This window comes from Aythya fuligula, chromosome 4 (genome assembly GCF_009819795.1).
Source record: "Aythya fuligula isolate bAytFul2 chromosome 4, bAytFul2.pri, whole genome shotgun sequence".
Taxonomy (NCBI): Eukaryota; Metazoa; Chordata; class Aves; order Anseriformes; family Anatidae; genus Aythya; species Aythya fuligula.
The window spans coordinates 47,066,648-47,092,027 of NC_045562.1; the positions used below are offsets into that span (position 1 = coordinate 47,066,648).

The window sequence follows — 25,380 nt, forward strand, 5'->3', positions numbered from 1 at the left end:
TCCAGGACCCTACTTAGAAGAGTTTGAGCCCTGGATAGCTGAACGAGAAGAAAAATATGATCCATAAGGTCAAACACTTGGAAGAATATGAAATGACACAGTAAGTATGTAAATGTATTTATGCTTTGCAAAGGATGCTAGAATGGTTATTTGGCATTGTAATCAAAAAGCAGAATTGTGCAAAGACAGAAGAACAGAAGGAATTTCCAACAAGCAGTTATGGTGTCTACTATGTGATTTTCTGCAAGAAGAGTGAGTAAAGGTGAGGAATGTCTTAGTGTCAGAGGGAAGAGTTTCTTAAAGGAGTCACAGAGGTCTCTTCAGGCCACCAGACATGAGGCAGAACTTCACAGAGTCAGCCTCATCTGTTTTGCTTTGCACTCTGCCCTTCACAGTGCTCTCTGTGCTCATGCAAGATTTTAAAGAGTAAAATAATAAATAAAGGTGACAGATGCTTATAGTTCATCTGTTTTACTGTCTGTTTAGATATCTAATGCGGTACAAAAGGTAAAAAGTTGGTTCTTTCTCCAAACAGTTTTTATGGTGTACTTCAGGGATTATGAAATCAATGGTCAGTATGAAAATGAAAGCCTTTAAGTCTCACATTTCACATGGTAGCTTCCCAGCAGCTTGGTGTATCATTCAAGTTGCTTGTGCTTAGCGGCACACAATGAAGAACTGTGCAGAGACCCCAGGACGCAATGTGAAGAATGCCTGCGCTGCACAGCAGCACTGAGCAAAGGAGCGTGGGCTGCTCAGACTCAGAGGCGGGCTGTGATTGCTGTGCATTCCCTCCATGTGAGAGAGCTACTTGCCATGCTCTTCCTTTTCAGCCTGGACTCTTCCATTGCACAAGGTGTTATTATGTACATGTATATTAGGCTATCTGAAACTCGCTTCAGTGTGCTTTGCTGCAACAGCAAACTCTGTCCTCATCTGTACAGAAGGTGTAGTGTGTAATGGCTCTTTAAGAAAATCTGACTTGCTTCTAGAACAGGTGCTTGAACAAATGACTTATAAGAAGTGTCAGCATGTTCTTCATACTTTTTATCAGGGTACCTGACCTGAGAAGACAGTGGGGTAGCTGATCTCTTTCTAGGTGACTTGTGGTTCAATCTCCTAGATCTCCTAATGACATTGTGTCTACTAGGAGGTTATTTTCCTTCAGTATTGATGAAGTTTCATCATTTTATGCCATCAGGAAATTTAGTTGAGTAAATTACAGTCATGTAAATGGAGGAGATAAAAAATACCTTTATATCACATTTTTAATAAAATTAATTTATAATGTCAGTTTCCCCATCTTGTTTTGTCCTCACCAGATACCTAGTAATAGGACAAGAGGAATGGCCTCAAGTTGCACCTGGGGAGATTTAGATTAGATATCAGGAAAAACTTTTTCTCTCAAAGAGTGGTCAGGCACAGGAATGGCCTGCCCAGGGAGGTGGCAGAGTCACTGTCCCTCATGGTGTTCAACAAGTGCCTGGACAAGTTGATACAAAATATGATTTAGTAGCTTAGTGGGTAGTATTGGTGATACTAGGACGGTTGGACTAGATGATCTTGTAGGTCCTTTCCAACCCCGTTTCTATGATTCTGTGATTTTCTTGAAGTTTGTGTGTTCTTACAATGCTGGGTAGCAAGGATGTCAGTCTTCATTCATGTTGCTTCCACTTGGTGTCCCTATGCAGAATGCCTGCAGAAAATATATTTTCTGTTGACAAGTATGTCTAGAAATCTGGACGCCTTTTTTTAACCACTAAAATGTTTACATAAATGATGACAAGGTGTTTACATGAATGCTCTCTCACCCATATCCAGCCTAGCATTAAACTAATTAAACATTTGGAGGTTTTTTGATTCATAAGTATAGTTCAGCTTCAATCACTATGAAGCAGCAATATTTATCTTATTTTAGTAGTATGCTGCACTATATCTCTGTAGTACAGCATATAATAGTGACACTTGTGAAATGCAGTTTACTTTCAAATATATCTTGCATTTTACAGAGAAAAAAAAATTGCTGCTGAGCTCTTCTGTGAAATTTGCCAGAGACCTGTGTGTGCTCAGGGTATTTTTAAAACGAGCAGAAAAGAGAGGACAGTCCACATTATGACTCAGCTTCTTTAACAAAGAAGTAACTAAAGAAAACTTATTAGCATATTGGAAATGGGAGTCAGGTGCTATAGTCAGATGACCCTCAAATGATCGTTACGGAGGAGTGACCAGAGCATAAAAGCATCCTATAAGGGGCACATGAGGAAGGGTTGGTATTGTTTTAAGGGCTGGGGAGTATGTAAGGTCTTGATTACAGAACTAAGGGGGTGGAGGGCAGACAGTGAGGGCCTTAATTTGAAGGTAGAAGACCTTCATAAATAAAAAGATAGTTAAGAATAAATCAGAGAAAGTAGTGTTTTATAGAAAACTCTGTAGTTTATTTTGGCTTAGAACAGGAAATCTTGAGAGTAAAGAATTGAGTTTAGAAGCACTGTGAGAGTGGGCTGGGGTTTTTTCTCCCAGTGGGCTGTAATGTAGTGAGAAGCTATGTGACTGCTGCTCTTTTGTGTGGCAGCCCTTAACAATATTGTTTAGCTCCAAGCAATGAGAACATGTGTATGGCTTTATGAGACTGTGTTATCGAATGAATGACTTCATAGGATGTAGGATCAAGTTATGATGCATGACTAAAGACGGTTTAGTCTCTGAAGTTGGACCTGCCCTGGCTCATGAGGGCAAAGGCAGGTAGCTTTTTACTCACCCAAGGGTTAGTGCCCCAAACATTCCTGCTTTCTTATCTGGGTAGAAAGCTGTTGGTACATGTACTACCACAAACAGCAGGTCTGCTCTTCCTTCTCTGTGCTATTTTTGAGATCAAGAACTTCTGGCCCTCAAAAGTCATCTAATGGTATGCAGGAGGGATTATGGCTCACAGGAGATAGCCTTCTAGTGGATGTGTGTGTTGCATATTTAGTGATTTGAGCTAATCATCTGTTTCCTAGTTTCTGCTCTGGGCCATGCTTATCAGCTGTGCCAGTGAGACATGTCCTGGCACAGGAATATTGCTGTTGGCAGTAGGGTGTGATGACAGAAGATAATATTGTTAAAGAACAGGAGGCCCTTTGCAGGGCAAACCCACTTGTTCTGAATTCCTTGGTTTATTGCTATTATCAGTGCAATCCTCATGGTAATTTCTGTAATGTGAAGCAAAGCATTTTTTTGAACTGATACCTGTTGATTCATGTGAAACTCTGATCTTGTCATTGGAAGCTACGTCTTTGCCTTGTAGTGTCTTGCTCAAGAGGTCCAAGGAGTATTTTCCCCAACTGGGATCAATGCTGGTCTGAAGCTGTCCAGGAACAGCTGTTAGCAAATGATACAGGTGACTTTCTTTTTCATTGTGAAGCAGAGAGATCTCTTGTGATCTCATGCATATCCTATTGCATTTTCAGAACACTGCCACTGAAGTCCAGTATACCTGCGTGATCTTGTCGTGGCCAGCTTGTTTACTCTGATTGCATCCTGTAAAAGCAGGAGAATAAACTTTCTTTTTTAATTTTTATTTTTCCTCACTGTTGGAGATGCTCTTCTAGTTTGAGCAATTGGACAGTTAATGATCTGAGTCCAGGTTATAAGACAGCTGGAACTCCAACCTCCAATTATTTACTAACTTAAAATTATTTGCATTAATCATGCAAGGAACCAGAAAAGTAACACAGCACTAAGGACTCAAGGATTGCTATATTACCTGTCTGTTCAGAAGAAAAATCATGATTACCCTTTGATTTAAGTGCTGAAATAATATTTTCAAGTTATGACATTGTTAGTTATCCAAGGCACATGAACTGCAGTTACTAAGAAGGATGAGCAACAATGCTTGCTCTGCGTGTGATGACTTATTTCTCCTGAGAGGAATAGGAACATTATCTCCTCCTTCTTGTAACTGACTGTAAACTAACCGTTGCTTTGTAGTCCTAAAGATCTTTGTAACGCTTATTCCCAGTCTGCACTGATGATTCTCCATGAAGTAGCTAGTACTTAATTGCATGTAAAGAGATCAGAAGTGGGACATGGGTACAAGAAACTAAGTGTGAGAATAAAAACTAGACACAAGCCTGAGACACGTTCACCAAGCCAATATGAAAATCAAGCCATCTGCTTTAAGTGGAAGTGAGGACTATAGCCCTTTATTACAATATTTTCTCTTATGGCTCTAGTATATTACAGACATTTTTTTGCATGAACTGAAGTAATTACTACATAGGGATTTCAAAACTTACTTGTAAATGTTAATATATCTATAACAATTTCATAGAATGGTTGGGGTTGAAAAGGACCTTAAAGATCATCTGGTTTTGACCCCCCTGCTCATTTATTTGAATCTTTTTTATTTAAAACAAACAAAACAACAACAAAAAACAATCAAACAAAAAAAACCACCACCACCAAACACTTTAAATATTGGTTATCAGGATGAACACCAATGGGGTAACCTCACATTGCTCAGTTATAAGCTGCTGACCTGCCCCTCAGTTCTCAAAATACGTGGTTACCTCTTGGCACTGGCCAGCTTCATGATGTCAGCAGGGTGGCCTAATTGTCAGCTACAGATTGATTTGACTTCATCTGGTTTTAGGAATTTGAAAGAAGGCTGTGCTGTCTTTCTGCTCTAATCTGGGACTGTCAGGGAGAGTGCTCAGGGGTCTGAAGCTGTTGACAGGAAAAAAAAAATCACACTTCTGGATTTAAACAAGTTGAAGTTGTAGAGGTTTGTGCTCAATCATTGTGGAAAAGCTGGAGCAGCTCCAGAAGTGGAGCTTGATGTGAAGTGCCAAGCTCACTGCAACATGGAGCTGCTTTGCTCTTGTGAATTGAGCAAAAATCCCTTTATGTTCACCCCTTTTTGTGTTTTGAGAAACTTCTTTATTATACAAACCAATAAAATCCTTATTTAAACATTTTTTTCCAGGTGTAGGGCTAGAAGCTCTACAGCATAGACTATGATCCCAAATACCAAGTCTGTTTTGTTGCATATACAGCTGTGAGTCTAGCCCTTGAGAGGAGTACACCAGAGGATAAGGATATGAGTAGAGATCAAATATTAATGGGTCTGTTCTATCTGTCTCTAACATTAGATGATACGAGCCAGAAGTAACTCAATGTTATTCATGGTATAGTAGGACTGATATGAAGGCAAATTCAGGTTCAGTATTTGTCATGCTCTTCTCTCTGCGGCCCGGTGATACTCAGGTTTAGGCTTGATCCTTTGAATAAATTGCTTGCTAAAAATGGATGGGCAAACAGTGGAAATTTCAAAGGTCTGTGTTCTTTTCTTTTTTTTTCTTTTTTTTTTTTTTTTTTTTTAATTTTACAGCTCAAACATCTGTTTATATGATTAGTTGCTTAGCAATTAAGCTGAGTAACGGTGTGCTTTCTCTCCTACAGACTCAACTCTTGCCCAGTGAATAACGTAAGGTATCTTAAGCAAGAAATTGAGTTTATAGCTGAGTGTGATTAAGTGATCAAGCTATGTTGACACAATTTTTGTCATAATGTTATAAACCCATGTATTTAGACATCACCTAATTGTATGCTTTTGTTACTCCACTAAACACTAGAGACTTAAGCATAGCCAGAGAAGGAACGACCACTTTATCCAATGGATTAGAAAACTGACATGACAAGAGTTTAAAGCATGATAGTGCTTTCAGCACAGGATGTTTCAGGGTGAACTCTGTCAGCAAATAATTACTAAGAGTCAGCAGGTTGCCTCTCATTATAAAGTTAGTGATTAAAGCGTTAACCGGAGCCTCCCCGTAGGTGTAACCGTGACTCAGGGAGCACTCCTGTCAGCAGCTGGGAGGAAGGAAAGCGGGTAGGTAAATGCTCCCGACATGCACCGAGGTGTGGGGAGTGTCCTGGGTTGCCAGCACTCTCAGTTTGTTGAGCAAAATAGTAATTACCAGCTCTGTGGGCTCCACAAGGTAGCAGAGGCGGCTGTCAGCTGGTGCCGTGCTGTCATGCCTCTCCCAGGGCTCAGCGCAAGGTACGTGAAACCCCTCTGCTCCTCCTCTGCTCACGCGTGCAGGTAAGCGAAACGCGAAGCTGGAGCTGTTCTGCTCGCTGTGTAACCTGCAGCGTCAGTAGAAAGCAAGGTCCTTCGCAGTCATCCAGAACTCGAGTCAAATTCCTTTCAGGTAATTAGGGTGCCGGAGGGAAGGAGAAATGTGCAGTCACTCAGAAATTCTCATAAAAAGTTCCGAAATCTCAAGGCATGAGTCACTTGTGATAAAATAGGTGGATAACAGGCAGTGCTGCTGCTCGCTGCGTACGTGGGCACGAGCCTTTGCCGCCCGTCGCTCAGTCGCCAGAGGGACTGTAAAGGTTACGGCAGTCACCTTGTCTGCTCTTTAGAGTGAGTAGAAGCTACCTTTCCTAAGGGACCTGAAATAGCAAGTAACTTCGTAGTAACGGGTGCTTCAGGTTTGAAATCCATTTGGTGCAAGCCCTGCTGTGTAATCCTTGCTGGTGCAAAGGGAGGGAGCCTGTGTATCTCTCCCCCTGAATGCTGAGGGGCCGCGTTCCCCGATAAACAACAACTGACTCTGGGTTTCCATAATCCAAGCCAGTTCTGAGCGTGCCTGAGCAGAGGGGTTGCACTGTTTTGTGTGTTGGGGTAGTGCAGGGTTCTGTGCTGTAACAGTACGTTTTTTAATTGAAGTGTAAAAAAGTCTGGAAGATTAAAAAAACTTGTTTTCAGCTGGGAAAAATGCAAGTGTTGGGAATAAGTTTCTTTTGGTTAGACCTTTGCTTTGGGGTAAAGCCATGTAATTTCAGAAGAAAAAAATAAAGGAAAAAAAAACTCAAAAGCATAAAGGCTTGTAGAGTTAGAGCTGTGGCTAGGTAAAGACCTTATTCTGCTGATACTGAATGTCTTATGCACATGAATAAACCCTAAGCTCATATTTTATTTTATTTTTTTTAAGATATAATGGTTCAAAAATATGCTAAGTAACAGGCACCACAGAGTGTAGAAGATGACTTGGGTATTTGTATGTGCCGTCATGCCTGCAGAGCAAAGCATGTGCCGTACAAAACGTTGTTTGTATGTTTGGCTGATAGCTAAGTAAATAGATAGCTGAGCCTTTTGGTTTCTATATGAGAAAGTGAGAGTGCTCACACCGTCCTGACATCCTGTATTCTTGGAATGCCTTTGGGAAGCACAGGGTCAAAAGACATAGAAATCTGCAGACGTTTTTGTGGGTTTACTTTTTTTTAAACAGTGGTAGGAGTGCTGTATAGCACACTGATGGCTCTGCAGTCCCCATCTTAACATATAGATGTGCCAAAAAGCACATCCAGGCAGGAGCATCCAGCCTCTTCCCTAGGCTATTGCATACAAATCCAAATGCTGCTTTGCTGCTCCTCCTTGGCTTACCTCTGGGGGTCGGGTGGCCCTCTCCTACCAGCCCTCCTGCTGCAGCCACCTCCTTTTATCCTTGTGTATCTGCGTGGATGCTTGCTCTTACCTTTGCTTTGTCACTGAGTCACTGTCCTGTCCCTGAGCTGTCCCCGTGCTGTCCCCTGAAGCAAAAGACTTTAGAATCACTGCATTTAATAACACGAAACAAGACTTGTCATCTTCCCTTCCAGTAACAGTTGGACTTTTTCTTGGGAAGAAACATTTCCAGTGAGACAAATCTTGTATGGGATTTTCCTTTAGTGTAGTTGTTAGATTTGTCGTTTACCTAATGTGGCTGTTGATCCTTTCACAGCTTTGGGATTGTGTAGTAGTCTGCTTTTCCTTATTTACCTAGATTTCTCTGATAGTGGCAATCTTTGATGTCTGAATTTGCATCTGCCTCACCTCTCACTCCTGTTTTCCCTCTGTTTCTTTCATTTCCTTCCAGTTGTATTTTAGGTTTCAGGCTTCCTCCATGTGTGAAATTTCCCCTTAGTTAAGTCTTAGGCCGTGAGGTTGGCCCAGCTGGGGTCTGACACCAAGGTGTTGCCTATCTGAAGGGATCTTGTGGTTCCAGTCCAATTTAACGTAACGTGGAGACCTGTTTGATATGAAGCAAGTCAGGAGATACAGTTGGATAGATGGCCATGGTCTCACACTGTTGGAAGAGCTGGAAAGTCAGCACTTTTTGATTATTTCATATTGAAGGGAACAATGGAAAAAAAAATCCCCCTCATCTCTTCAGTTTGCTTCCTCAAATAGCTGCAGGGAAGTGACATGTAAGAAAAACAACAACAACAAAAAGAAACACCAGGCAGTGACAGAAAATGTGACAGCCCTGTGGATTTAGGGAGTGCAAGTGTAAATATGCTGTCAGCTGCGGTGCCATATAACTGTGCTGGGGAAGTCACTGCACGCTCTCAAGCCACAGGTTTCCGGGATAGTTACAAATCAAGGCTGTAGGATGTTTTAATGACATTTATTTGCTTAAATGATGCTAATACCTTGCATAAAGCACCAAGTGAATAAACATAGCTCGCAGACTCATGCTGATCCCTTGGGGAACTCCTTCTCTGTGATGGGAGCGTGTCATGTGTAACTCAGAAGGCAATGCATGAATTCAGTCAGCTGCCAGAGAAGCCCCCTGGCTTTTTGGGCAGGGCTGTCCCTTCAATCCTGCTGCTGCCAAGGAGCCAGCTCCAGGGGTGAGCTCCTGGTTTGGAGGTCCCGTGTCATTCAACTTCTGAGCACCAGCCGAAACGTGCTGGTGGGAAGGGCATGTGGAGGGGAAGCTTGTTAGCTCTAGGGTGTGCAGGTAGAAATGTGCTGGACCATCCTGATGAGCAGCAGTGCTCAGAAGAGTGAGGAAGGTGGAACGAGTGTTTGCTGGGCTTCTGCACCAGCCATTGGGAAAAGGCCTGGTTTTGTCCAGGGCTATCAGCCAGTGAGGGAAGGAAAAGGGGGAGGTGTTGGTGATCAACCATTGCCATCACCAAATCCACTTTGGCTTCAGTGTCAGTGCTTCAGTGGCAACCAGCAGACTTAAGGTATGCTCAAGGATTCCTAAGGCAAATTTAGTTAAGAACCTGGCACTACCGAGCAGAATAGGCAGTTTAGCAGTAATCCTTAGCAGTAATTTTTGTGTAAAGATCACTCCTCTTAGTCCATAGAGATAAGCTTTTTCCTTCTTATGAATCATTTTATGGTCAAATTTCTACAGAGAAGTATGCAGCTCTGAGCAGTGGGGCTGGAGTCACTGCTCTGGCCACTAGCCGCCCGGCTACCTGCTCTTCTTCACGAGTGGTTTCCTGACCGATGGCAGGACACTCGAGCCTGTATCCAGTTATTCAGGTGCCAATGTACACAAACTCCTCTGCATCTTTTAAAACCATTTTGAAATGAGGTTGGCATGGGCAGTTGATTCAGCTAGAGGTATTAGTAAATCGTGTAAAAGCAGATTTCAAGGTGTGGCCAGTGGTTACTGCGCTCAGTTGAGAGGCCAAGAAACAACATTATTAGTCTGAGGTGCAGCAGTCTTTTTTGTATATACAAACTCATCTCTGGACAGAAGTCCTTGGGCCCACTCAGATGGATTTCACCTTTATGTGAAATCACCCAAAGCACAGTGGGTTTATGGGGTCCGTCACACTGTTTTCAATGAGCCTTTGCTCAAGCATTGTTTGAACCCCCATCTGCTCATGTAAGGTTCGTTTCGGTAGTGCACTTGGATTTTAGGGGTTGTGAAATGGCTTCTGACAGAAATCTTCTACATGTTTTGTAGGTGCGAGACAATGTATTTTTATGCAGATCATCTAATTTGTCCACATTTTTTTCATAAGGCATGCATCTTTGAACTTTGATATGTAACTTTAAAAAAGCAGCGCACTGGTGTAGAGTCATTTTTACATAAACTATTCCCTTTTTCAGCTAGCTGTGATCTTCTTAAGCTTTAATTTCCTTTCTAAATGGATTTCCTGGATTCTACTTGCCATTGGTACTGTTGACAATGAACGGATTTTCAGATGGCTTTTAGTGGGCTGCCCCATGCAGGCTGACACCAGACTTAAGCCAGTCTCCTGGAATAAGTGCGAATGGACATCAAGTGCTGCTGGGCAAATTCCTCTGTCGCAGCACCCGAGTAAGAGAGAAATAAAAGTGGAGTCATTGACTTGCAGTACAGTCCTTGGAGATTCTACTGCTTGTGATGCGATTCGCCTTTCCCTGTTTGCCACTTCTAGGGCTGTTTTTTTTTTTTCAGTGCAGTATCAGTTGTCAATCTTGAGTCTCTGAGTCTCTTTGGTTCCTTTGCTCTGTCTGCCTTTTCTTCTAATACCTGAGGGTGGATGAAAGCAGCCAAGACTCCATAATTAAGCGTATTCAAGAATGTACTGTTGGAGTCTCATGAGCCTGGCTTTTTGCCTACACAATATGCTGAAATCTCTGTGTGGAGATCTTTAAATTGTATTGCTACATCACTTTAATTATAGCCTTGTTCTTGCTTTAATATTGCAGCTGGCTTCTTTGTGTGCTGCAGGACGCTGCCAGTGAGCAACGCTTCTTCTCTTGCCTAGTCCTACTAACCTGGTTAAGGGTGGTTTGCTGAGTCACTTTTTTTTTGGTGACCCTGGGCAATGCTCTATCCATAATTAACAAATGAATCCTAAGCAGTAAATGGGTTTCAGTCTACTAAGTACTGAATCATTGTGATGGAGTTTAAGGGTAATCCTAAAACTCCTGGAAGAAGTCAGGGCGTATGTAGGACTTGGGATTTAAACCACTGCGATATGCTTGGTGGGAATGGCTTATAGCTTTTTTACTAGGAGTGGGAAATATTTGGATACTAAGGATAAATAGAAAACAGCTGAAATATGTGTATTTAAGCCCATTGCTTGAGAGTCTGGGTCTGTTTTGCTTTGCAAGCTAAGGTGTCATTTTTGTTTTTACCATTCAGTCTTTCTTAGTGACAATAGTGGCTGTAATTTTTTTTTCCTTTTGTTTAGTTTCATCTCCTCTGAATAAATGAAGAAAGTGACTATGAAAGCACAGCATCTACCTTCTGTTGCCATCAATGAGGAGAAGTTTATAACCAGGTAAATTATTATAAAAAATAATAATAATAAAGTAGTGACTTTGCTCTACTCAAGTTACTCTACATTAATTCATTAATTGCCCATCCAGAAGAGCAGCTCCAGCAGCAATGCCTGCAGCTTGGTTCCTGGGAAGTGTCTATAGAACAAAGTGGCCTTTTATATTGATTTCAAAAACCAGAGCACTAAACCCTTTGGTCTGTGGATTGTGTTTATTAGGTAGAACAGCACTTTCAAAGGTACTGAAATAAAATTTCAAATTAGGGAAGACGACCTTCATGTCTTGGAAATTTATTGAAATGGAATGTGGATTCCAGTGCTGAGCATGAGTTCTGCTAGTTTGAAGCACGGGGCTTGGTTTCGAGCACCTGATGGCAAGGTTTCTTTGCGGAGAAAGATGTATCAGGCTGCCAGTTCTGTTCTGTGGTGAGCAGAAGTTCTTGAAACTGTTTAGAAGAGGCTTGGAACTGTACACGAACTGTATTTCATGGGATACTTTTCCACAGTTAAATCTGTCTGTTAGGAATGTTTCCTAATGTTGCTATATACCCTGAGCCTCCTGGTGTATGGTTCCATCACCTTGTTAGGGAATGGCTTTTTCCCCTGTTGTCCAGAGCACAGGAGCTGGAATAAATGGCAGTTTTCTCACATCATTTCTATCCCTCTTGACATTACTGTGGGAGCATGGGAGCAGCTAATTAAATGCACCCAGGGATGGGGCCTGTGGTAGAATTTCTCTAACTGCACTAAATATTTTCATCTGAACTTTGATACTCTTATACGGGTTATGTGAAGTGCTGTTGATTTCTCCCTTTTTAAAGAAGGTCATCAGAGCTCTGCCAGGCAGTAAGTGCAGCCTATTTCTCCTAAATGCTTGGTCCCTTTATGCTGCTACTGCTTTGGCACATGCTGGTTTCATGTCATACCATGGTTTCAGGTAATTAGTCTGTGTTAATATTCATATGCTTGGTATACAAAAGCATTTGGACATGTTCCAGATGAAGCAGTCTTCATACTTCTAGGTATTCCGTGTGCACTCAAACTTTAAACTCCCTTCCATTGCAATTTGCAGACTCTTGTCCTTCTCCACCTTGAACTGGCTGTCATGCAGCTCCTCTTCCAGCTGTACCATGCAAATCGTGCTGATGTGGCCAGCCTGCTGTTTGAGGATTGCAGAATGGCCGGATCAAAAGGGAGACCAAGGCTTGGCTGACTAAAACATCATGTGTCTGAGCACAACCGCTATAAATATCCAGGGGTAAATGCGTAGGTCTCAGGTGAGAGGAGGACACAAGTGAATTGTCTGGGATTAGTGTTTGGAGTGAACATATGATACTTTCTCTTGTGGTTCACCACAAGGGCACTTGACCTTACTGCTCCCTTGTGTCCTGCCTTCATTACTGAAGAAACTGGTGAGGCTGCAGTAAATGCTACCTTTTGGGGGTTTGGCAGTAAGAAGTTTTTCCAGTTACTTAGCTTTGGCTTCATTAATCGCTGTGTTTGGCTATTGTCGTGAAGGCATGCTCTGAGGAACTGTATTGCAACACAAGGGAGCCACTGATTTTTCTGGCAGTGTAACTCGGAGGGGATGGCCATCTGCCTCCGTTAGGGCAGTCCTTAGTGAAGATGGGCTGTGCTGAGACTCACTGTGGAACCAGCAGACTGGTAGGTGTGGTAATTCTTTCTGGGGCTAAAAGAAGAAAATAGCCTTGTCTCTTCGATACACAAGGACAAAGAGGTCTGTGTGGGTTACTGTCAAATCTCTCCCTCGGGGCTTTTCTAATGGCTTGCCTGGTTTGTCACCGTCTGTTGCACTAATGCAAGAGTGAAACCCGGAAGATTTGTTTATGCAAACTTCTGTGGAAGTTAATAGGAAGGCAAGAAAGAAAAAATCTCAGAGCTCGCTCTGCTAAAGGTTGAACAGAGCCTGTCCCGCAGATTACCCTTACCACGTCGCTCTGCTTTTCGCCTGGGACTTTAATTGCCTTTGCAGCTGACATGGCCTAAGAGATGGGCCTCAGAGGCAGACTCAAGCCCTTAGCTATTCCCTCATCTGTCCTTGGGGAACTGACTTCTACAACTTTCCACTTGGAAAAAGCTTGCTAAATAACAGCTGTCAGAAAAATGATTGCCCAAGATGTTAGGCTGTGAAGTATAAAAAGATTTAAGTTTTCAGCATCTTGAAAGCAGGATCAGCAGATCTATCACAACATCTGTCAATCAAAAATATGGATCTCATACTTGGACCTTCATCTTGCGTTGCATCTGGATTCTGCCTGTGTATGAGGCCAAGATGTGCTTAATCTTGCTTACCTCTAGCCAGTGTGAGGAGAATTTTGCTTGCACCTGATTCATATCGAAGTGTGTGGCAACTTTCCATTTCAGAGGGATGGCCTGAATATAATCCCCCACAGCTCACAGAATGAGGAATGAGTTGTTCCAACACAATGGAAAGAAGGTCCTCCACCACCCTTATTTATAGGATTTAAAATTGAAGTGACTTGAAGATGTTGAAAATGCTGCTTTAGGGGCCAACAGGATTGATAAAGCCACTTCCAAATATATTTTGGAAGTTGTAGTAAGTTAATGAAGTAAATAATTTACATCCAGTCTCAGAAGGGAATGCAGTTAACCTTGCTGAGTTCGGTGGTGCAGACCTTGCCCTCATATGACCTGCTGAACAAAAGCCCTGTTTCGCTTTTCTTTTCCCTCCCTCCCACAGGGATGGAAAAGGATCACCAAGCAGCAGGGCACAGCCAAGTTCAACTTATTAAGTGGAGCGAGCAGGAGATAAGCTGTAACAGGAAAGATATTCACATGCTTGCTGCCCCATTCCAAACACACACACGTTAACCATTTCCCCTGCTCCCCCCAGCTTGCTCTGTGGTGTGTCAGCAGCCTGGCCTAATGAGAGGTGTCCCTGCCCATGGCAGGGGGGTGGAATTGGATGATTTAAGGTCCCGTACAGCCCAAACCATGCTGTGATTCAGCAGTCTGGCTGGGGAAGGCCATGCTCCCCTGGGCTTGCAGACAGTGGCATGCACTGGTCCCACCACCAGCGCTCTGTTTCAGTAAGTTTCGGGAGTTTACCTGTGTGAGCACTGCCCCATCCACTGAAGGGAGAGGCGGGTGCTACAGCTCTGTGTCCCCGGTGGAGATGCGCCGGGACAGAGCTCCACGTCGTGCTGTTCAGAGACACTCTTGTCCGGATGCTTTGGATACACAAATGGTGAGAGGTGATTGAGACGCGAGGCAGCTGCTTTGAGCTCTCACGGAGACCGTGGACAGCAGAGGCTGAGGATGGAAGAAGAGGGCAGGTGTCGCAAGCCACAGGAGAGGGTGATGTATGCCCTTGGAGTCGGACTGTATCATGGAGTCGCAGGAGAAGATGCTTTTGTTGTCTAGCTGTTGTCATTTCAAATCACATGCACCAGTTTCTACCTGCATGTATTTCTTTGTATAAACCATAATTCTTCTAGTTTCTTGTACTAATTTCTTGGATTTCTTACATTCTTAGGTGCGATACCCTGAGCAATGCTGTCTTTTATTGCACTTATTGATGTCACAACCAGATCATAGAGATGCTATGAACTAATACTCATTTGATCCCTGAAAATGCCCTTCCTAACTGCCCTGCAATGACTGAGAGCCTGGGCACACTCCTAGCAGAGATCACTCTTAGGCTTGTCATCTCTGATAAGGGCGCTGCTGTCACCATTGATAACGTCCCTGTGTGTTCTGGGACGTGGCTGTGCTGTGACCGATACAGGAAAACAAACATTAAAAATTCTCCTGAAACTCTTTGTGCCAGTGTTTCCTATTCCCCAAGGTTGTATCATTAACTCCCTCATTAAATGTATTTCTCACACAAGCAGTTGTTCAATGCTTTGCATAAGGTCTTTGTCAGTGTAGTCCTGCACCTGCAAGGTTCCTTTATTTGATTTTCTTGGTGAACTCTGACTGTTGCAATACTCAAAAAGCAATTTCTCTTATGCATCGTTCCAGTGTGTGATGTGTTTCAGTGACACTGCTGTCAGTCAGTTCTGCAGTATTTCTGCTTACACTCAAAACTGGTGTCGGAGTTGTAACAGCACTTTTGTCAGTACATGGGTCTTGAATAATTTCTCTAAGTCTCTGTGGGACTTTACGGTGAGAGGAGCTTTCAGATGCCGTTTGTTTTGCTGATGGTTGGGCTGTTGCAATATTTCATACTAAACGAAACATGGAAATACCAGACTCTAGTAGGAAATAAACTTGGTATCTTCATTTATGACTGAAAGACGGTGCTTTAAACTATCTTGATTGTTAGTGATCTCATTTAGTTCTTAAAGATTGTCAGTGAGGCAGAATTTGTACCTTTCCATGCAATTGTTTCCTATGCTTAATTACCCATGCTGGTGGAAATTACCTCCTTGAATTATAGTCTAAATAATCTTTAATTGGAATTGGTGTGGGGAGGGGTGCTTATTTATTGGTGATATTGTCTCATACCACTTACCACTCCACATGTTCTCCTTTGGATTGCATGGTGTGTATCCTCCTTCAAAAGCTGTGCTGAAAAGCAGAGTACCTTAACCAAACTCAACCTTGAGCTGTAATTCAAGCAAATTTGCTCTGATGAGGGTGTTGCCATGAGCACCTGCTGTGCGGTGGTTACTTTTTACCCAGCAGCATGGCATTGTGCCCTCGAGACCCACTGGTGCTTACCAGTGACCAGCAGGTGCTTTTCCAGAGTAATCCAAGCAATCGCACCCTGTGCTGTGTTTGTGCAATGTAGCTTTTATGGCTTCTTCCCTGCTTCAAGGCCCTGTGGCAGCAGTGTGAGTGATGTGGGTTGGCTGCTGCGTGGCTGCTGTTAGCACAGGTGGGAGCAGCTTTTGCACCAGATGTCAGTGCAGAGCTGGCATCGCCCCTGCCCTGTGCTTTAGAAAGCACGTACTTAAAATCCAGTAGCTGGAGTTATTTCTTCCAAGACCAAGTCCCAAAAGGGAGCAGGCAGTGGCTTAGGCCTAGAAATATTGATGTTCAGCAGTTCTAATTTCATTGTTTTGAAAAGCAAATTTGAGAAGTTTTCTGAATCCCTCTTCTGCAGCATTGTGAAGTTATCAAGGATGGAGATGGGCATTTTCTGCTAAGGTTTCTCTTAATATTAAACTTCAAGTCTCATTAGCACCTGTGGGCCTCACACTGCCTTCTGTGCATTTTTTTTCACAGCAGAAGGTTGTGCTGCCTTTTTTTTTTTTTAATTGCAGTGTGGATTTCTGTTTGAAATCTGAGATGATGGGCTTGTTATTAATTCTTGCTTGTTGGCAGATGTTCTCTTCATATCCATCCTTTCTCTTCTGAGCAAAGATTTAGCACAAAACTGTAATGTTGCATGCGGAAGGAAACTGAAGTGTTTTGTCTAGGCACACTGTAGGCATTTTGAAGTCAGAAGAAGTGTAGAAACAAAAGAACATTGAAAACTATGTCATGGAGGAAACAAATTGTAACCTAAATGAAATCTGCAACTCTTGTGTATGGGAGTGCTGTTCCTGTTTGCTTTCCCCTCGCAGCTCTAACAGAAGTCCAAAGTACAAGTTATTCTACAGCAGTGTTGTTAATGTCACCTAAGTCTAACTTATTTCCTCTGTGTATTAGGTCTCTAAAGAAGTAACTTATAGGCAACCCAGTCTTCTGATGGAATTTTACTTGTGGAAAATGGTGCATTATTAACAGACCTTTACAGATTCACTGGGTAACACAGATACAGGGTGTTATTCTCATACCTAAGCCCTGGATTTTACAGCAATATACATGTTTTAAAATGATTATTTTTTTTAATTGAGATCTTTTATTTTAGAGAGCAGCTCAGTTCTCTCCTGAAGACCTATAACTCTTACTATTCTGATCAACAAAATCTGCAACTGTCACTTAATCAGGTAAGAATTTGTGCAAATATAATACAAAGAGCATAAAGTAATAGCAGGAAAAGCACTAATGGCTGCTGATGCTTAATGCAGTTGGACTGAGCTATATGGGATACACGTTGCATGTTAATATGTTAGCTGAAATACGTCACTGGAATCAAAGCACCGCAGCCATGATAGAGCCAAATGTATGAGGAGAAGAGAGCAGGAACAGGTATGTTAAGACAAGTGGGAATTTAAGATTATGAATTGCGATCTGCTTGCTGTCCCATTCACAGGAAATTATTCTTTGGGTCGACCTCTCAAGTCTTACATCGTTAGTAGGGAGGGAGCAGAACTGCGAAGCTTTCTGCAGCGTGCAGTTCCTCCCCTGCCCCTTCAGCCTGAACCAGCTGCCTGTAATGGCAGCACTGCCGTCACTCGGGTCATTTTACAGACTACCAGTCTCTCCTCAAATGTGAACATTTAGTACAGAGAACGTGCTTGTAACCACAGACCAGGCGTTCCCCTTCTGTGGAGACCAGAAGAGCCCACATGGCTGAAGGACTGATGGGGGCCTGAGTCATGTCTCTGATACCAGAGTCCCTGGTTTAGCAGTCTGAATGTTCTTTAGCTTCACAAGCTGTGTCTCTGTTGTTTTATCTATATCAGGACTGAAAGGACATAGAGTAATTCTGGGCAGAAATGGTCTGAAAATGGGCAGTTTCCAGCTGTCTTTCCCGGCTCTTTCTGCTGGGACAAAGGCTTAGTGACCAAATTTGATGTCACCAAGAATGGGCTCTGGTAACACTTTGGACTGATGCAGTGCCATGTGTTGGTGAGGATGACTTCATTAACTTTGCCTTCCTTCCTTGCCACTGCTTGTTCTTCCCCTTTACCGACTTCTTATCACCCTGGTTCCAGAAGAGCTGGTCATCCAAAGCAGAACAAATAGGATTTGGTTTCTAATTGCATGAAATTATGGAAACATTGGTAGGGAAGCGCCTCTGGAGGGGTCGTGTAGTCCAGCCTCCTGTTCAAATTTGGAATAATGCTGACACAAGACCAGGTCAGCTGTGGCTTTAGCTGAGTTTTGGAAATCGCTAAGGAGAGCGATTCCACCACCTGTTCCAGGTGCTAGCCTCAGTGATTTCAGTATATTCCTGTTTCTTTGAGGGGAACTTGCTTCTCCACATTGATTACTGAGCAGCATTAATTTTTCTTCCTTTTTTTTTTTTTTTTTTTCCCCAGCGAGAAGGAAGTGTACCATTTATTGAAGGAATCTTGTCAATATTTTGGGGACTCCGACATCCTATCCGATTAAAAATTCATGATGAGAAGCAGCTACCTTCTTTTGTAACCTTGAAGTCAACAGAGAATGTGGGTTTGCTCCCCGGTAGGAGGTAATGTATTAAATTCCATAAGAAGGAGGCAGGCTGACATTTCAAGACACCTCATTTAGGTAGCTTCAATGGCTGTAGCTGATTTCATATCCCAAATTCCTTAAAGGCTGTGGTGGTTGATAGCACAGCAATAATCAGTGTCAGGTGTAACTGATCAGGCCTTTCACCAGCTCCTGTTGGGCAGAAAGATTCATCTGGCTTCTAGCTTAAGAACAGTCAAGGAGGAGGCTACTCTTGTCTATACCGATAATTCCCATGCAAATACCGGGAAAATTATGTACATCGGAAATTATTAAAAAAAAAAAAAAAAAAGTATGCATATATACATATATACACCCAATAACATATGCAGCCCCTGAAAGATCTTCTGTTGGTACACATTCTACAGCATGAAGCAAAAAGCTGGTAGGTTAGTGCCAAGTGGTCATCTGTCCCAGGTTATCTTACCAGATACTTCAAGTCTGTCATCATTGCTTCTCATGGCTAAGTTAAATTCAGGAAACAAAATACTTACTCTGTGTAAAATCTGATGTTAAAACACATCAGAAATATACACAGACGAGTTGTGCCTTCAGGCAGCTGCCTATCAGATTTTTATATCAGAGTATTCTGTGTTGATCTGAGCCCTGCTAGATTGCCCAGATCTTTATAATTGGTTTAGGTGCTTAGAATATTTTTTTTTTTCTGTTTTTAAGATGATTTCCAGAGCCTTGGTTGGTGAATTTGGAATTACATCTGACAAACTGAAGTTGAGCAATTTGCAATATGGAGGCTGAGCCAATGTTTACCGTGATTGAATCCCTGATAAATTCTGTATTTAAGAGCTCCTTTTCTTAGTTATTTGTCATCGTAGTTTGCATGTGATACATGTTTGAATTGTGGATTTAATTCTCCCATTGTTGCAGCTGTGTAGCCCTGATAAAACCAGGGGCAGTCTTTTCCCTACCTCTTCCTGTTGAAATTAATGGGTAACCCCACAAGGAGTAACCAGCAAAGAACTTGAGTCTGAGGCAGATCTGGTTCTCTTGGCTGACCTTCAGTAGGTCTGCTGATGGTCAGTGCATGTGGCCTGTATGATATGGTCCAGTCTGGCAGTTCAATTTCTCTTTGCCTTTTATTCCTTCAAAAATATACGACTGGTAGCAGATGTGAATCTGAAGGTAAATATTAATTCATGATCACACAGATATGAAACTGCCCTGACATGCTTTAAGGTATGCAGAACAGCTTGACTGTTTGATCTTAAATGAACTTTCTAAACACATGGAACAAAGCTGAAATAGTTGTTTGGCGTGCTCATTGGAGTTAGACGAATATTGTTGTGACTGTATATAGGAAATCATTTCTGTCTTTTTTTTTTTTTTTTTACTTTTTTCCTACAAATTGGTTTATTCTTGGTCAGAGCAGTAACTGGCTAGAGACTTTATTCAATGAATTATGCAATTAATGTTATGCATAAAGTTGACTTTAAAATAGGTATTCATCTCAGGAGCTGGGTTGAATTCCCTGCTCCTCCTACACAAATGGTTTGGAAATCTCAAGAGGGCGGTGTATGCTACTATAATCTTTCCTGTCCCTGTCTGTGTAACAGAAATTACATGGCCTGTGACTGAATGACAGCGTTTTTCTGTATGCCCGTGTGTTTTCCTACCTGTGATCAATCCATGGCATTGCTGTGCTTTATTTGCAGTAATTCTTCACCTGATTTAAAGGACATCATGCTCAACATTCAACAGGCTCTAAATGGGGTTTTGTTACGTTTGGGATCCCTTGTCATGCCACATTTTACGAGCAGTAATTTATTAGGACGTGAACTAAAATTACTTGCTCTGTATTCCACATTGAAGACTGCAGTTGTGTTCTGTTAGGTTTTGAACGGGGATAGGAATGTATTACATGAAGCCAGGCTACTAGATAAATTGAATTCACTGAGTTAATGAGGAATAATTAACTGTAAATATATGTTTTATGTTTCAGCGGAATGACACGCTGGGGAGAATTTGATGATCTACATCATATTAGCGGGGAGACATTGAAATCTAATGAAGAAAAGCTGAACCCTGAGAAAAGTTAGTGTCTGTGCTCTGATGTTCACTAAGAAATTTTGCAATAATAATTTGATATACTAGGTCTCCCCTCTTAGCAAAGGGAAATGCTTCTCCGTCTCTGTTATCTCCATCTACTACGTGCTAGTGAAATAGTGACATGATTGCCTAGTGAAAGCATGGTTGTACAGATAAATTTTTAAATGACTGGTGCTTACAGGTTGTCTTTTACAAAAGAAAAAAATCTCAAGAAGTAAGCAAAATAGCAAACTCTTGCCTGTGTCCGCTGGCTTTTTGTCATGTGCCCATGCCCAACTCCTCCACAAAAATATAAAATAAAATAAATTCCTCCACCACTAACCTTCTTCCTGTGTTGGTGTTGGCAAGGAGGGTGGTGCAGCTGTACAATATGCTGATGCGGTTTCATTTGTTTCATTTTGTCCAGGTTATTCATGTTATGAAAGCAGCACTCTGAAGTCCAAGAGCGAGCAGGAACATGACTGTGCTACCCTGCCCAGGGCGGTCAGCGATGGTGCAGCTGTAAGGAAGAGGACCAAGTTCCCCATGATAGCAAGAACAGAAGTGGAAACGCACAGGTTTTCTATTAACGGCCACTTCTACAACTATGAGGTACAGATATAGATGCTGGTCCTTCTTCCCCTGAAGTTGGGCACTGGAGCAGAATAAAGCCTCCAGTGAGCTTCTGGACCTCTCCTGCACTCCCTCAGACAAGAGAGGTGCTCCCCCCTTAGTCCCCTGTGTGTGGCCAGGCCTTGGGCTTTGGAGGGTCACAGTGGTCCTTCCTTCCCATGGGGAGGCCTTCCCTTCTCCTGGGGATACCGTGTGCCCTTTGCTGTACACTAACTATGGCAACATACCTGCCAGCTTGCTTTATCCCAGAGCTGTGCTGTGTTAGATCTTCTGGAATCCCAGCCACTAAGTACAGGAGTCCTCAAATTCATGCCCTTTGCTGTTGGTTTTGTTTCCTAGACATCAGTTTTTACTCCAGCTTTTGGATCAGAAACCAAAATACGAATTAACAGCTATATGAGAACAAGAGAAGTAATAGAACAATTGCTTCGAAAGTTCAAGGTAACTCTGCGTGCTTGTAGAAGCCACTACAGCTGTGTTCTAGAAATATTAACTTAACTCACTTGAGTGGTGTCCCACCAGCACTGTGTGACAGGCAGGAAATAACTGGAAGTACAGAGTACGAAACAGCTTAGAAAAAGCACATTTTGCAACACAAAGCACAACAAAAGACAGTTTTTAAGGAGAAAGTTGCTGTTACTTTCCAAATGCTTCGTGGCTCTTCGTCTAGAAAAGGCATATCAGGTGTACAGCTTGCAGTGAAGAAAGAACCGGGGAATGGCTTCTTTATACCTTCTTGGAAAGAAGGGGAAAATGCTGCAGCACCTTCAGCGTTACCCAGCACAAAGGACGTTTAATGGACGTAGCTGTGCTTCCCTCTAGTGACAGGCCCTAGTAATTAGATTTTTCTTAGAAGAAAAGAGAGCTTTCATCTAACCCGAGTGCCTGGAATACACATTATCTTGGACACAGGCACATACAAAGCTCCAAAATGCCACAGTTAAAATAGTACTCAAGGCCAGTTTGTCCTTTTTATTTATTTATTATTTTCCTTGTGATTTGTAAAAACTAAAACGTTACAGATGCTCTGGAAAGATCTTTTGTTTTCTAAGATGCTATGTTGCTGCTTTGGGCAATGTAGTAGTGTTAGTAAGGATAAGGTAGCGGGGGTACAGGGACAAAGAAAATGCAGCCTAGCTTTAGATCTTACCCAAATCCAGTATCTTTTAACTCATCCATAGACAGTATCCTAATTACAGGCTTTGATTTAAACATTTGAGTTGAGAAGCAGGCTATATCTGCTGATGATGCAGTGCTCAGGGGATACATTGGTCAATCTGAATAGCCTTTGGTTTTGTGTTTACAGATAGAAAACAGTCCGCATGAATTTGCACTTTATATTATCCATGCATCCGGAGGTAAGCCAGGCATCATTGTGTGATCATTTCATCTGTAATTATCCTCTGCGTATGTGTGGGGGCTGCTGATCTTGGAGCAACAAGATCCATCACAGGCAACTGCCCTTGCTCAGAGTGCCTAGGCAGTGTGGCATTTTGGCTTTTCTTGGGACCCCTTAGATATGTGCGCTTCTCTGATGGAGAGGAAAACCTGAATAATTGTGTCCTGAGTGCTTTCAGAGTACTGCAAGTACAACTCCTTCAGCTAAATAGTAATGTAATTACTATTTAATTTAATGTAATATTACTATTACTATCCTGTAATTAAAGGCTGTTTAGAATGCTCTTCTGCTGTAACTTCTGTTCTGTATGGCTGCATGGCAGTCTTGTGATGCCGGGCTCCAGCTGGCGGTGTTAGGGGATATTTTAATTGAAAAAGTGGTACAAGGCTTTTAGAGAGTGCTAGGAGATACCCAGACTGTCTTTGAAATGTTAATCCGATGAAAATCAGACTGGCTAAACATAATTCATTTGGACTTCACAATTTTAAACATAGTCTTGGTTCCCCCAAATGCCTAACTGAAAGTATGCAAAATTTATTGGAAAATATACGCTTATACAATGTAGTCCAACTCTATTACTTAATGAAAAACATGTTTTGTTTTTTTTTTTTTTTTCTTAAAAGCAATACCTAAAAGAATGGGAGAGACAACTGAGGAGCATGTGCCTTAAATGTCAAAATAGAAATTTGAAAGGATATTTGAAAATTATGAAGTAGATTTTATGTGTTAGTCATTGACAAGCTCTCTGGCCTGGAGCCAGTCTCTTAAATGTGTACTTGGCTACGTAAGTTGCAACTCCTTAGTGTTGTATGTGCCAACATCTTTCAAAATGCATAGCTCAAATTTAGTTACCACATCCTCTTGAAAATATGTTAGAGACTCGCTCTATCTGTAGTAATTGCACATCAGACAAGGATAGGATCTTTGCCAAGAAAGAAGACGTCTGATTGCATGAGGTTTTAGAAGCACTGTTGTATGTTCTGTACATCATCGCATTACTTTTAAATCCCAGAGAAGAAGCAGTTGAGGAGTGGAGACATTCCCTTAGTGCACAGACTTCTGCAGGGGCCCTCAGAGAAGATTGCCAAGTTTTTTCTCATGGACAGGCGTGTGGAAGAGGTCAGCGGCGATGTACGTATATCACCATTCCAACAGTTCACAATGTTTTTCTCCAGTAGTGTACTCACTAATGTGCATTTCTTGTCATCTTCTTGATAGGTTGCTCAGTATATTCAATTTCATCTTCCATTTTTGGAATCAATCCTGCACAGAATAAATGAAGAAGAACAACAAGAGATTCAACAAACTATTGCAAGGTAAACAGAAGTAAAATTAGAGGGTCACTTTAAGTCCAGGAGAATATTTACAATCATGGGTTGGCTCAATAGACAAATGCATTTATGTAGCAGCGTGCAGTCAGAACGCTGTGCTCTGACTGCTTACACAAAACTTTGTGAGAATTGTAATCATTTCTGTATCCTGCATCCCTAAATGAGCTGTTGCTGTTGAAGTTTCTAGAGCGTATACCAGACTATATGTAGAAGGTGGGAGCTTTCCGGAAAATTAGGAGCCCCAGGGTAGCTTTGTTGTATTTTGTGAAATGTCTTAGTGACGTGGTTTGGTGGAGGACTTGTTAGTGTTAGGTCAGAGGTTGGGCTAAGTGATCTTGGAGGTCACTTCCAACCTAGATGATTCTGTGATTCTGTCTTCTGAGCCTTAGACTACTTCTTCAGTTTCTGCTTGCTGCTGTGTAGTTCTCTAGAATGTATCAATGCAGCAAATAATGTGGTACTCTTTAAGTGGTACAGCATTCACTTCAGATAGGTGTGAAACTCTTAATGTCTGTCTAGAACCTAATTTCCAAAAAATTGTATGAGTTCTTCTGAAGGTAGCTCAAAATTCACAATGGGTATGGGTTGGAAATATACCAGTATTCCTAAACATATGAGACCAGAGGTCAAAAGCAATGCGAGTCTACCAGCTGTGGATCTGTTACCAAATGACCATCAAATCATTTTGAATCAAAATCGCCAGGGAATGAAAAGAAAAAAATAGATAGCAATTGCCATTTTCTATCAGAAATGCTTTCATTCCAACTTTTTCACCTGTTCAACTGGCATGTTAAAATTGGGGTTTAATTTTTGATGCATTCTGTCAGTAAATGCATTCTCTCTCCCTCTCTCCCCCAGATACCTTAAAGAGAAGCAATTGATAAGACAGCACCTTCAAAATCGAACTGTTAAAAAAACAGAGACTACTGTTTGATGCACGTGGCGTATTGCGAATACCACCCACTGCTGTTGGCGAAGGAAAGTCTGTGTGCTTTCTTGAATGTGCCGTGACTGAAGAAGACATAGAGCACACGGATGTGCAAAGTGTTTCTTTTGACAATCATGCAACTGAAACTGCATATGCTCCAGTATGGCTCTGGAATACAAGTTGGGAACCACCTAAGAAGATGCACTAAATCGTCCAAAAGGCAAATGCTGAATCTAACTTGAAACTTCAGATAGGGAAAAAATCCCATCCTGGAAAGCACAAGGCTTTATTTACCACCTAGTAATTTCCAAACCATTGCTGAGAGGCTAGTATACATGCAAAGTGTTGCAGTAACTAATCTGCTAATCATAACAAAAAATGAAAAAAATGAAAATAGTGAAAAATTAAAGCGGCTTTCCTTCTATTACAGAAATGTTAAATTTTATTAGAAGGAAGCTGTTCAGTAGAGTTAAATGGAAAAAGGTATTTATGTATCTAAGATTGCAGCTAGGCATTTCACTTAGCTTACAAAAACACCTACACAAGAGAGACCTGATAGTCCCCTGGCTTCAGACTGGTAGATACCTAACTCATATAAACTTTGAGCACAAGTTTTAAAAATACAATGAGAAGCTCTCCCTATTTATTGGTACTCAGCTCTTAAATGTATGAGTGAATGTATCTCTGGT

General features: G+C 41.9%; 1 protein-coding gene across 1 annotated transcript; it reads left to right on the forward strand.

Moving 5' to 3' along the window:
* RASSF6 (Ras association domain family member 6) lies at positions 1-25,070 on the forward strand. Its single transcript, XM_032187101.1, has 11 exons — positions 1-100; positions 10,960-11,049; positions 16,889-16,967; positions 18,186-18,337; positions 20,315-20,406; positions 20,828-21,012; positions 21,373-21,474; positions 22,340-22,391; positions 23,445-23,563; positions 23,651-23,748; positions 24,622-25,070. Exons 2-11 carry the CDS (start codon positions 10,979-10,981, stop codon positions 24,695-24,697), a joined length of 1,026 nt encoding a protein of 341 aa, XP_032042992.1. The 5' UTR covers positions 1-100; positions 10,960-10,978; the 3' UTR covers positions 24,698-25,070.
* Positions 25,071-25,380: the final 310 nt, after the last annotated feature.